An 11,863-nucleotide genomic window follows, 5' to 3' on the forward strand; every position below is an offset into this window, starting at 1 on the left:
GCCTCTTAATTAAAGTTCACTTGCCTTGGTCAAGGGAAGAAGAGGCATTCAAGGCCCTGAGGACAATTTTAGAGAAAGTGATCCTTGAGCTGAGCCTGGAAGAGAAAGTGTTTGACTTAAGGTCAACCTTTCACAAAATAGCAGAGAACAAAGTGCCCTTTTCTCCAAAATGAATGGCATGTGATATGGCTGCCCACAAGGTAACTGATAGGTCTTTAGAGGTTCCCCAGTTCCATGGGCTACTTTGAGTTCTCAACTAATCCCCATTTTCTTCATTTTTAGAGTTGTCCTTAGCTGAACTTTTATAAGAAACTGCCATCTGAGCCACCCTGTAGAAAGATGGCATCTGGAGTTGAGGGAACCATTGATTGAGCTAGAAGATAATATCTTTTGGCTGCACCTAAACCTTCCAGGGACTTTCCCCTGCCTTATATTTTAAAATTCTCACACATTAGAGCTGAAAGGGACTTTAGGGAAAAATTTAAATGTCAGAGCTGGAAGAGAACTTAGAAAATGGCATAGTAAAGCTGGAAGGAATCAGAACATAGTATGTCAGAGCTGGAGGGGCCTTAGAACATAGAATATCAGAGCTGGAGAGGGCCTTGGAACACAGAATGACAGAGCTAAGAGGGCCTTGGAACACAGAATGACAGACCTAAGAGGGCCCTTAGAACACAAAACATCATAGCTGGACTCCCTGCCATTAAAAGTGAAGTCCCCTACTTAAGGGTTCAGAATTGTTTAATGGCAAAGCCAGAACTAGAACTCGAATCCCTTTGATGAGGGTTCTTTCCACTATATCACATTAGAGAGCAAAGTCATAGACCTTCAGATGATGAGAGCTTGGAAAAGTCCCACTTATCACACCTTTAGAGGATTCTTTTATAGATGTTTTCTGCCTCTTCCTAGTTCTTCATTAGTGTTCTTCTATGGGCAACATCTCAGAGTCCCTCAAGTCTTTCCCTAGCTCCTCTTGAATGACTTGACTTTGCCTGTCCCTGGCTGTGATCTATGAACTCGCTAGTGTAGCTGGAGGTTGGAGGGGGCACTTACCAGGGCAAAAGACTATAAAACACTATATCCCCCGCTTCCCCTATGTCTTACCTCCACCCCAGCTTTCTTGCCCTGGGAAAACTGACTCTTGCACCAGAGTTTTCCCTCAGACTCCACTGAGAAAGTGTGAGCTTTGTACAGAATAGCCAAGCCGGTGATCAGCTCAAAGCTGAAACAAAGCCCAGCTGTGGCATATTAACTCCCTTCCAGAGAGACCAGCCCCCAAAATCCCCGAGGTCCCAACCACCCCTGAGCCATCATTGGTTCCCAGAGGGCACACCGAGAACCCTCCACGTTGTCAAATTTACTTTCTCTGCTCTGTCTGGCCTGAAGCCCGGCCGTGGCTTTTCCTCTGGGACCTGAAGCTCACAGCTCAGGATCTCTCTCCACCCTCTGATTTTCTCCAAAGCAAGTCTGGGGCCTCCGACCCAGGGTTATAGTGAGGACTTTTTGGAAACGAGTATGAAAACTGATCCAAGAGGCGTACTGTTATCACCTAAGAAATGGAGACTTTGGGGCTTGTCTTGGTGCCAAGCTCACTTGACTTAACTCTCTGGGGGCCAGACAAGTTAGTGCTTTTCTTCATTATTGTTTCCATGAACTGCCTTCCCCACCCTCCCCAATTCATGTTGCCAATTTTCTTTCCCAGCCCTGCTCTCCATTCCTCCTTCCCCCTTCCCCATCCTTACAGGGACAAAGAATTTATCTTTCTTTTGTGCTTTACAGAGCATTCGGGGGATTCTGTTGGAGCGCTGTGATCCTGGGGTACATTAAGAGAGGCTTAGGGCCCAGGCGTAGAGAGATGATAGTCCCACAGGCCTCTGCCCCAAATTGACCACGTCTAGGTCCTGAGTTTAATTCTGGGTACCTCATTTTATTAAGAACAATGATTAATTGGAGGATATCCAGAGAAAGGGAACCAAAGTAGCAAATGGTCTTGAGATCACAGCATGGAAAGATCAGGGATTTTAGCATGGAGGAGAGAAGATTTGGAGCCATGGGAACTGGATTCAAGGATTTAAGGGGCTGGAGAGTAATTAGACTCAGACTTGACCCCATCTCTGGGCACAGTTTAGAAAACATTACTTTGCACATAGTAAATGCTTAGTAAATGTTTGTTTATTCATTTTTTCAGAGATGGCAGATTTTAGTGCGATATGAGGAAAAGCTTTCTAATGAGAAACACACATGAAAGTGGGAACAATGATATAGGAGAGCCAATGATCAATTGCTAACATGTGTAATATAGACAATAAGTGCCGGGGAAGGTCAGGAAAGGGAGAGATGATTCATTCATCCTGCAAACATTAATCTATTAGGTACCCAGCCCTGTGTGGATAGGAGAAGGGGAAGGAAATGAGTATTTCTACCAAACCTCTTGAATAGTAGGCACTGAGCTAAGTGCTTTAAAAGACTATCTAATGTGATCCTCACAACATCCCTGTTAGGTAGGTCCTGTAAGTATTCCAGTTTTATAGATGAGGAAACTGAAGCAGGCAGACATTAATTGACAGAGCTAGTGACTGTCTGAGGCTGGATTTGAACTCAGTTCTTCCCCAATTCCAATTGAAAGCTATTTGCCTATCTGGGAGAGAGTGAGTAAGAAAATCATGGTACCTTCGCTTAAGAAGCTTAGGGAAGTTAACCTGTTTGGAAGTTAGGTTCCCCATCATCCAGAGAAAAAGTTTATGGAGACATATATTGCCAGATGTGGTCACTTTATCAAATGGTTTTGAATTGTTTTTCTTTGTCGCAAAGAAGGTTCAGCAGGAGGAAGTATTCCAAATGACTGATTTAATGACAAAAGGCATCAGTAAAACATTTTAAACTTTCCAGGAGAGGGGAAATAGGATATTATTTATAATAATATTAGTAATATTATTATTGTATACAGAAGGTAATGCTTCCTAATACAAATACATACAATATGCCTCCTAAAGCCAGTATGTGACTCTCAGAGGAAGGCTTCAGTAGAAATTTAGGAAGTTTTACAAAAATGTTTGTTGAAAATTATTTCTACATGTATTTGGAAAAATATTTTGGTGGTATTTATAGGTAAGGAAGTAGCTTCTAAGCTGAACTTTGAAGATCAGTAGGAAAGATAGAGAAGATGAAAAGGGCATATCAGATGAGAAACACTAGCTAGCCAGAGAGATGAGGAATGGTTGTGTCCTGTGATGGAAGAGGAGATAAGACATAGACCTAAGATATTTCAGGCCACTAAATGACTGTCAAAACCACATGAAAGGCAGTATTAAGGGAAAGACCTGTAGATTTGGGGCTGGAAATTGTGACTTGGAATCCTGGTTCTGCTGCCTTCTACCTGGTTGTTCTATGACTAGGGGAAGATCCTTTAATCTTGCTGGTCCTGTTTAATTCTGGGCACCTAGTATATTTACATCTGTAAAATGAGAGAATTTCTCCCAAGGAAAGGCTATGGCAAATTGGGGGTGGCAGGATATTGTAGTGACTGTGCTAAGGTAGTGAGTGCTGGATCACTCCCTCATGGAAAAACTTTCAGGGATGAAGATTCAGAAATAAGGACTTAGGAAGCAAGAGATTCATGCTTTTGTCTCCAGGCATATTGTGGAATCATGGGATTTAAAAGCCTCCAGGGATGTAAGGGATTCTGTTTTCCAACCCCCTAGTTCTATAAATGAGAATACTAAGCCCTCCCCCAAAGTTGAAATGACTTGGCCCAACATCCCACTGGTAACAAAAAGCCACTGGTCACTGTCCCCAGACCTCATTTCCCACCTCTTTTTCCCTGAAGAGGGAAAATGCTCCTCCCCTGAACAAGAAGCAGTATAGTCTCATCATCCTCATCTAGGAGCCGTAGGGATGGGTGCTTTTAATGAGACTATGCAGAGGCAGTATGTGAACTTTTTCTTGTCTATCCAAGGCCAATATTTAACTCTCGGCAAGGCTGCCTTCATCTCAAGGCTGCCAAGTCTTAGGGAAACTAGGTTTCAGGGCTAGAGATTTTGGTCTCAAGGCCCAGCTGATTGTCTGATGGCCTTCCCCTGGGACCTCAAGCTCATGACTCAGCTTCTCTGTCTCTCTCCAATGAACTCATCTCACTAAAACAGGCTTGGATACTTAGGCCCAGGGTTAGGATGGAGGCTTTTGGGAAACATACAAAAATGATGCAGGAGGCAGCTGAGCCAAGAAATGAAGCCTGTAGCTCCAAGCCTGGTATTTTATTGTGGTTTCCATTCTGCGAGCAGAATTCATACCAAGAATTGCTGGATGTAAGGCTGGAAGGGACCTTAGAAAGTATCCTAACCCTGCATTTTATAGTCACAGAGACAGGCCCAGAGAGGTTGAGACTTTCCCAAAATCACACAGGTAGTAAGAAGCGACTGTTCACTATCCCAGCATCCTACCTGAACCTTTGACCCACTTTAATCAAATTTTCTCATTATTTTAATATTTTATTTTTCCAAATATATGTAAAGATAGTTTTCAACATTCATTTGATTAATCTGATTCAATCTGATTAATCAAATAATTAAGCATTTTGCCTTTTAAAAATTATTGATATCTCATATATATGTATGTGTATATATATATATATATATATATGTATCCCTGCCCCACTCACAACCAAAGGATTAATCATAATAAAAAATAAAAAAGGAGAGAAAAAAGCATTCATCAAAACTAACATGCCAACTGAGGCTGGCATATACAATATTTCATACCCATAGTCCCCCACCTCTGCAAGAAGAAATTCATTTTCTCAATTCTTCTCCAAGGCAAAATTTCTTAAACATGATCATCCAATCTATCAACAAGCATTTCTGACTCTGTGCTAAGCACTGGGAATTCAAAGAAGGGTGAATGCAAAGCCCTAAGTTTTAAGTCTAATGTGGGAGCCATCTAAATTAGTAATTGCGTACAAGACACATGTAGAGTAGCAAATTCACTTCAGAGGAGAAAGCTGTGGGAGTCAAGAGGTAGAGTGAGGAGTAATCGGGAAAAGGCCTTAATTTCAGATGGTATTTATTAAATTCCTACTGTCTGCCAGTCACTGGGGTTACAAAGATAGGGCGCAGGGAGCCCCTGCCCCCAACAAACTTTGCTTAAACTATTACATATTAACTGGGTTTGTGTCTCTCCTCTCTCTTGCCAGACAACTATTATCTGTTCCTAGGAATCTGTTTCTTTTTCTTCTCCCTGATCCCACTGTGGATTTCCATAGCAAAGCAGAGTCCTTCCATTATCGAAATCCTGAAGACCGGCTGGTTTCCCATCATCATAGCCATGTTGATTAGCAGGTAAGAACAAGAAAAAAACCCATATACTCTATCTGGGGGTTGGTATTGGATGTTGGAAAGGAAGAAACTCTTCCCAAATGAGAGCCCCATCACTAGTATTGAAACACTGGGGGTCCTCTTCCTGATCCAAAGCCTTTAGAGGATTGGCCCCATGGCCTGCTTTGGCCAAACAACTGTATTAAGTAAACCTTCATAAAAGCTATTACTTCATTTACATACTTATTGGGTCCCTTTGCAGATTAGAATTTCTATTTCCCTCCTCTTCATCCTTCTCCAGTCATGTGAATAGTTTGATGACTCCATTTTGACCTTAATTTTTTTTTGTTCTGATCATTAGAACATTTAAAATTTAATTAAATTTAAAAATTAAAAATGTTGGAAATTAATAAAAATTTACTAGCATAAAAAACTTAATTGAATGATGCAAATCCTTTACAAGGATAATTGGAGAGAACTTGGGGGTATTCAGCAAGGAGAAGAGACAACTCAACGTGATCTGGAAGACTTAAGAGCAGGCTTAAAGTATCAAAAACCATCAGATGTATAAGACAAAGAAACTGATCATCTATTAAGCACTTACCTTGTGCCAAACATAAGGAATACAAATACTAGCAAGGCGATCTCTGCCCTCAGAGAGCTTACATTCTAAAGGGAAGACACTATAGAATGAGGAGATGGAAAACTGGGAGCAGGAGCAGGGAGAGTGAAGTAGAAAGTAATCACATAGGGGCAAAGATGCTTCCAAGGAGGTGAAAAACAGAGTACACTGAGCCAGGAGTGAAGCAATTATGGAAGGAATCCTTGGAGAAATGGTCGTTCGGATTTCTTCAGCCAGTCTCTGAGAACTTAGAGCAATAGATCAAGTGGCAGCAAGGTAGAGTTTATCCCAGTTTAAGTCAATGGTGGTGTGTGACAATTGGGACAAGGCCAGAATTATCTGCTACTGAGGGAAGTGGTAAATCGCCCATCTCTAGAAAGTGGGTGGCAAACTGTTGGAGATGTTGTGTGAGGGATTCTTAAGCAAAGATGAACTGGGCTAAGTAATCTCTGTGTTCTGTTATAACTCTGAAATTCTGTGACTTTGTGAGCATGATTTTACAAAAAGCATATTTTAACTGAAACCATAATCAATCGTGGTGTAAATTCATAGAATCCACAGAATCCCAGAGGTAGGAGGGGCTTTAGATGACTCTCTCCTACAGTGTTCTCCACAAAGAGTTACCTACTTTGGTATTTTAGATGAGGAGGAACTCATGACCTCATAAAATGGTCTGTTCATTATTGAATAGCTCTAATTATCGGAGCAATCTACTTATTTATGAATTAAATGTATGCAATATATGTTCATTATAAAAGTAGCTAAACATAACAAAACCCAGAAAAAATAGGGATCTTGTGTTAAAAAAAAAAAGTAATTAATCACAATCTCAGTATGAGCAATAAGGTGAATTAGTTGCTAATAAAAAACACAATAATAGTCGGCTGTATAATATGCATTTCAAGGAAGGCCCTGATCCCGCTATTCTCTTCCCTGATCAAGGCCCATCTGGAATGTTCCCTTCTGTTCTAGATATGTTTTCAAAGGAACACTGATAAACAGAAGAGTGCTTAGAAAATAATAGCTAAGAACCATAGCAGCCTAGATTTAAAGCTTATTTTATAGATAAGAAAACTGAGGCAAAGGGGAGATTAAGTCCAGGTCACACAGGTAATAAACATCATAAGAAGAATGATGTAAGGACATGGGGGTATTTCCCTGGAGAAAAGAAGACCAAGAGGATGGGGGAGGTAAGCGGTTGGTAGATGGATGAATACACGTATTTTCTTCAAATATTTGAAGGCTGTCCACGTGGTAGAAAGATTTCACTTGTCCTAAGTGACTTGGAAGTTAGAATCAAAACCAACGGACAGAATTTCCAAGGAGTAAGATTTCTGCTTCATATAGGAGAGAATTGACTAGTGATATTTGTCCTTCACAGAACAGACTTCCCAAAAGCTACGAGTTTCCTGTCCTTGGAAACATCTAAACAAAGACTACATGATGGCCTCTGGGGTATGTTCAGACTCTAGCATAGTGAGCTCCAAGGAGTTCATCTACCTCTGCTGTCCTTCAGAGCTAGGACATTAACAGGCATGTGGCAATTCGGTGATGGAACCTTCTCTGAAGGTTCGAATTGTCCAAGAACAGCCAGTCCCCCTATTTTAGGACTACAGAGTCAAGGATGGAGTATTGGAGAGCTAACAGGTTATAATCGAATGCCCCTTGTTCCCTGAGTTTCATAGCCACAGAAGAAATAGTACAGAGTTAGTGTGGTGAGATTGAAGAAGCACGGGGACTGGAAAGCTTAGGGTCTGGTCTCAGTCCATTCCCGGATGACCTTCAGCAAATAATTTCCCTTTTCTCTATAAAAAAGAAGGTTGAACTTGAATGTCCCTTTGCATATGTTTTATCCTCCTTGTCCATTCCATTAGAGTATAGCTCACTAACAGGCACAGTTTATTAAATCATTTCTAGGTAAAAATTAGTAAAGGGACCTAGTCTAGTCCATTGAGGTATGTGAAACCTGTTGCCATTGACATTGAAATAATAAATTATCCTTTATCAAGTGGTAGGGGTAGAGGAAAGAAGAATGACTGAAGTGCCAGGACATAGGTTTGAACCCTGGCTCTGCTACTCACCACCTTTGGGACCTTGGGCAAGACATTGCACTCTTTGAAGTTCAGTTTGCCCACTTATGAAGGGAGAAGAGTGGAATGGATGGCTTCTGGGGCCCCTTTGAGCTCTGAACGGATGATCCCGTTTAGCTCGAGCAATCTCTGATCCTGCTCATTGGACCAGGGAAGAAGGATCACCCTGTGCCTAAGAATGGTCTGGGAAGGCACTATGGCCACACTTGTTGCCTCTTCTTTCTCTCCTCCACTCCCTTCTTAGGGTCTCTCTGACCAGCTTCTGACCCACTGCATGAGTGAAACTGCCGTCTCTAACAGTGTGATCCTCTTTTTACTGCTAAATGCCAAGTCCTCGTCCTCCTTAATTTGTCTGCAGCATTTGGTCTCAGGGGCAACGCTCTCACTTGTTTTTGTATCTTCTTCTAACTCTACATACTCTCTCACTTGGGGATGTCAACAGTTCCATGTCTCTACAGTTGTCTCTATGCAGGAGACTCCCCAAATCATCTCTCTAGCCCTCAGTTCTTTCTGAACTCTTCCACTGCATCACTAGCTACCTGCTGGACATCTTCCTAGAACCCTCGAAAAGCGTCTCACACACATGTCTTTCTCCTATAATTCGTCCTGCCTCCTAACTTCCCAGTTTTCATTGAGGGCTCACCTTTTCTTTAATTTTAAGGTTATACATGTACATTTATTTTTCATATACTTCCATATGACTCGTGTTGGAAAAGAAATATCAGAAAACCACAGTAAAAAAGGTGAAAATAGTTTTCCTTAATCCACATTCAGTCTCCATAGATCTGTCTCTGGATATGGCTGGTGTTTTCCATCCAAAGTATACTAGGATTGCCTTGGGTCACTGAATTGCTGAGAAGAAAGAAGCCTGTCATGGCTGATCATCACACAATCTTGCTGTTACTGTGTACGATGTTTTCCTGGTTCTTCTCACTTCATTGAGCTTCAGTTCATGTAAATCTCTCCAGGCTTTTCTAAAATCAGCCTGTTCATCATTTTTACAGAACAATAATATTCCATTGCTTTCATGTACCACAACTTATTCAGCCGTTCCTCACTTGATGGACATTCAGTCAGTTTCCAATTCCTTGTCCCCACAAAAAGTTTTTCATTCATTTATACCTGAGAGTCCTTTTCCCTCCTCTACAATCTCTTTGGGGCAAAAACCCAGTAGTGATTGCTCCCTATTTTTCCAGTGACTCAGGTTCACTTTCTCCCTCACTACTCCCGATATTCAATCAGTTCTCAAGCCTTTTCTTTTCTCCCTCTACATCATCTCTCTATTCACATGGCCACCAGCAGAGTGCAGGCTTTCAATCCCTCCCTCGTGAACTCCCACAACCCATTCCTGATTGGGCTCCTTGCAGGCAGTTTTTCTGAGGCCTGTTCCACATAGCTGCCAAATAAATGTTCCTAGAGCCCAGATTAGGCCAAATCTCTTCTCCTTCTTCATGGGCTCTCTCTCTAGAGTAAAGTAAAAATCCTCCTGGCGTTCGGCTCCCATTGTGATCCGGTTCCACTCTAGCTTTCCAGATTGATCTCGTGTTACTTTCCTTCTCATCCTCTAGAGTCTAGACAAATTGACCTATTTGATGTTCCCATGTAGGACATCTCATGTGTCTGCTCAAATTGTCTTCCTTCCCTTCCTCTTCAAGTCTCCCTCGCAAGATCTTTAGCCCTTTTCCAAGTTCCCAAACTGGGAAAAAAGGCATTTTTTGCTCTCGGTTCCCCTCTAGTTCTTAGTGTGCTTTCTCTCAAAACTCCTAAAGCTAATTCCTGTCAGTGTCAATCTCCTAAAATTATCTTGTGTACCTGCTGCTTGTTAGTGATTTATTCTCAGTAAAATGCAAGCTTCTTGAGGATAGGAACTATTTTTTTTTCTTTGTATCCCTGAGGGCTTAGCATGGAGCCTGGCACATTCAGCATTAGACTCTTAAAAAGCTTGTGAATTAGGGCCTCTAGGTGGTGCAATGGATAGAGCATCAGCCCTGAAGTCAGGAGGACCTGAGTTCAAATCTGATCTCAGACACTTAACACTTCCTAGCTGTGTGACCCTGGGCAAGTCACTTAACCCAGTTGCCTGGGGGGGGGGGGTGAATTGAATTTCTAGAGGAAATGAGAACTGAGCTAAAGTAAATAGAGGGCAAGACACATTCAGGAGACACTGTGGCGAGCACCTGAACAGAATGATAGATTTCTGTTGGGAGAAGAATGGGAGGTGAGGCTTTCCAGGCAGGCTGAAAAGATAATATATATGATAAGATAGTAGCCAGAAAAATTCCTTAGTTAAAATGCTAGACATCCCATCCCTCGGATGTACAAACAGTCTGTGAAATACATGTTTTGTTTTGTTTTTTTCCCCCAGTCTTGGCGGGCTCATCTTCAATAAAACCATAACTCAGAAAAAGATGATCGGAATGGCTGTCTTTACTCCACTGATGAATGGTAGGTGAGCTTTTCTGTTGATCTAACTAAAGAAGGTGAGGTTTCTTTAGCAGGTTCCTGAATGGGAGCTGCCACCTTTCTCCCTCCCCCAGGGGTGACTGGACAGGGTCAGTGTGAATGCTTCTCAGTCTGCCTCCACCTTTCACCCAGTGCTCAGGGACTTGGAGCAAGTGTTTTAGCTTCCTTACCTGGAATTAAAGGGGATTGTCCTCCAGGATCCCTGAGCTCCCTTTTTGATTTCAGGGTTTGTCTCTTGTAGGATCCCAGTTCTTCCAGTGGAATGTAAGTTTCTTGAGGGTTGGTTTCTTTCTTTGTATCCCTGGTGCCTTGCAGTAGCTATTATGTAATTGTTAATTGATTAATTGATTTAAACTCTGAAGGGACCATCTAGTTCAGTCCCCTCAATATACAGAAAGGGAAACTGAGACATAAAAAATCATTACTTGGTCTAATGTCATATATGCAGCATGTAGGAGAGCAGAAATCTTTATCAGATTTAGAAGTAGGCAAGAAAGTGAGAGATCATTTAATCTACTGGGGATTACTAGGGGGTAACTTCGAATCCAACATCAGACACTAGCTGTGTGACTCCAAGCACTTAATTTCTGCCTCAATTTCTTCATCTAAAAATGGGAATAAAAATATTGCCTCCCTCCTCTTATGAGAATCACATGAGATAACATTTGTAAAGGCTTTTGCACAGTGTCTGGCACATAGTGGACACTTAATAAATGCTCGTTGATTTTTCAAAAATCTGGTACATAGAGCAGTAAACTGAGGCCAAGAGAACTCAAATGACTTGTCCCAAGAGGTAGGAGTTAGTGCCCCACAGAGGCAGGGCTTGACATGCAAACCTTTGACTCCATGCTTCGCATGTTTTCTTTCCTGACTGTTCCTTTCATCTGTGAAGCTTCTGTCCTGTTTTTGGACCTCACAGTCCTAATCAGAAAATCCTAGCCCACTCACTCAACCTTTTTTTATTGCGCAAATAAATCCATATGCAGCCTCTTGCAGGGACTACTTAGGCAGACTTTCCCTTGATCTGGAGAGGTATAGGGTGACTGAAATCAGAGACTTCCTCCTGATTCCGTTTCTCAATGCCTTTCTAAGATACCTCATAGTAGGAACTAGTCCCCAGAAAATGCGTTTAGGGGCCTAGCCAAAGTGTGGCCTTGGATATAAATGTCATAATAATGGCAGAAGTGTCAGACTCAGAGCTAGAGAATACTGCCAGACCAGATTAAAGTATAACTGGGAAATGTTAAACACAGTGTGTAAAAATACAATAAAGATAATGTTAATCTGTGATTTTCTGCCATCAGTAAGCCTTAGGTTAGGGATCTGTTTGACATCATTGCCTTAGCGGACTTGAATTTTCCTTACCGAATTAGCAAGAT

General features: G+C 41.8%; 1 protein-coding gene across 6 annotated transcripts in view; it reads left to right on the top strand.

Moving 5' to 3' along the window:
- The window catches only part of SLC41A3 (solute carrier family 41 member 3), a 78,759-nt gene that overhangs the window by 46,353 nt on the left and 20,543 nt on the right, over window positions 1-11,863 (top strand). For all 6 annotated transcript variants that reach the window (XM_051983051.1, XM_051983050.1, XM_051983052.1 and 3 more), the window contains 2 exons: window positions 5,189-5,333; window positions 10,387-10,466. In XM_051983051.1, the coding sequence (XP_051839011.1) occupies window positions 5,189-5,333; window positions 10,387-10,466 (225 nt within the window). The remainder of the gene's footprint in view (window positions 1-5,188; window positions 5,334-10,386; window positions 10,467-11,863) is intronic.

This window comes from Antechinus flavipes, chromosome 1, assembly GCF_016432865.1.
Source record: "Antechinus flavipes isolate AdamAnt ecotype Samford, QLD, Australia chromosome 1, AdamAnt_v2, whole genome shotgun sequence".
Classification (NCBI taxonomy): Eukaryota; Metazoa; Chordata; class Mammalia; order Dasyuromorphia; family Dasyuridae; genus Antechinus; species Antechinus flavipes.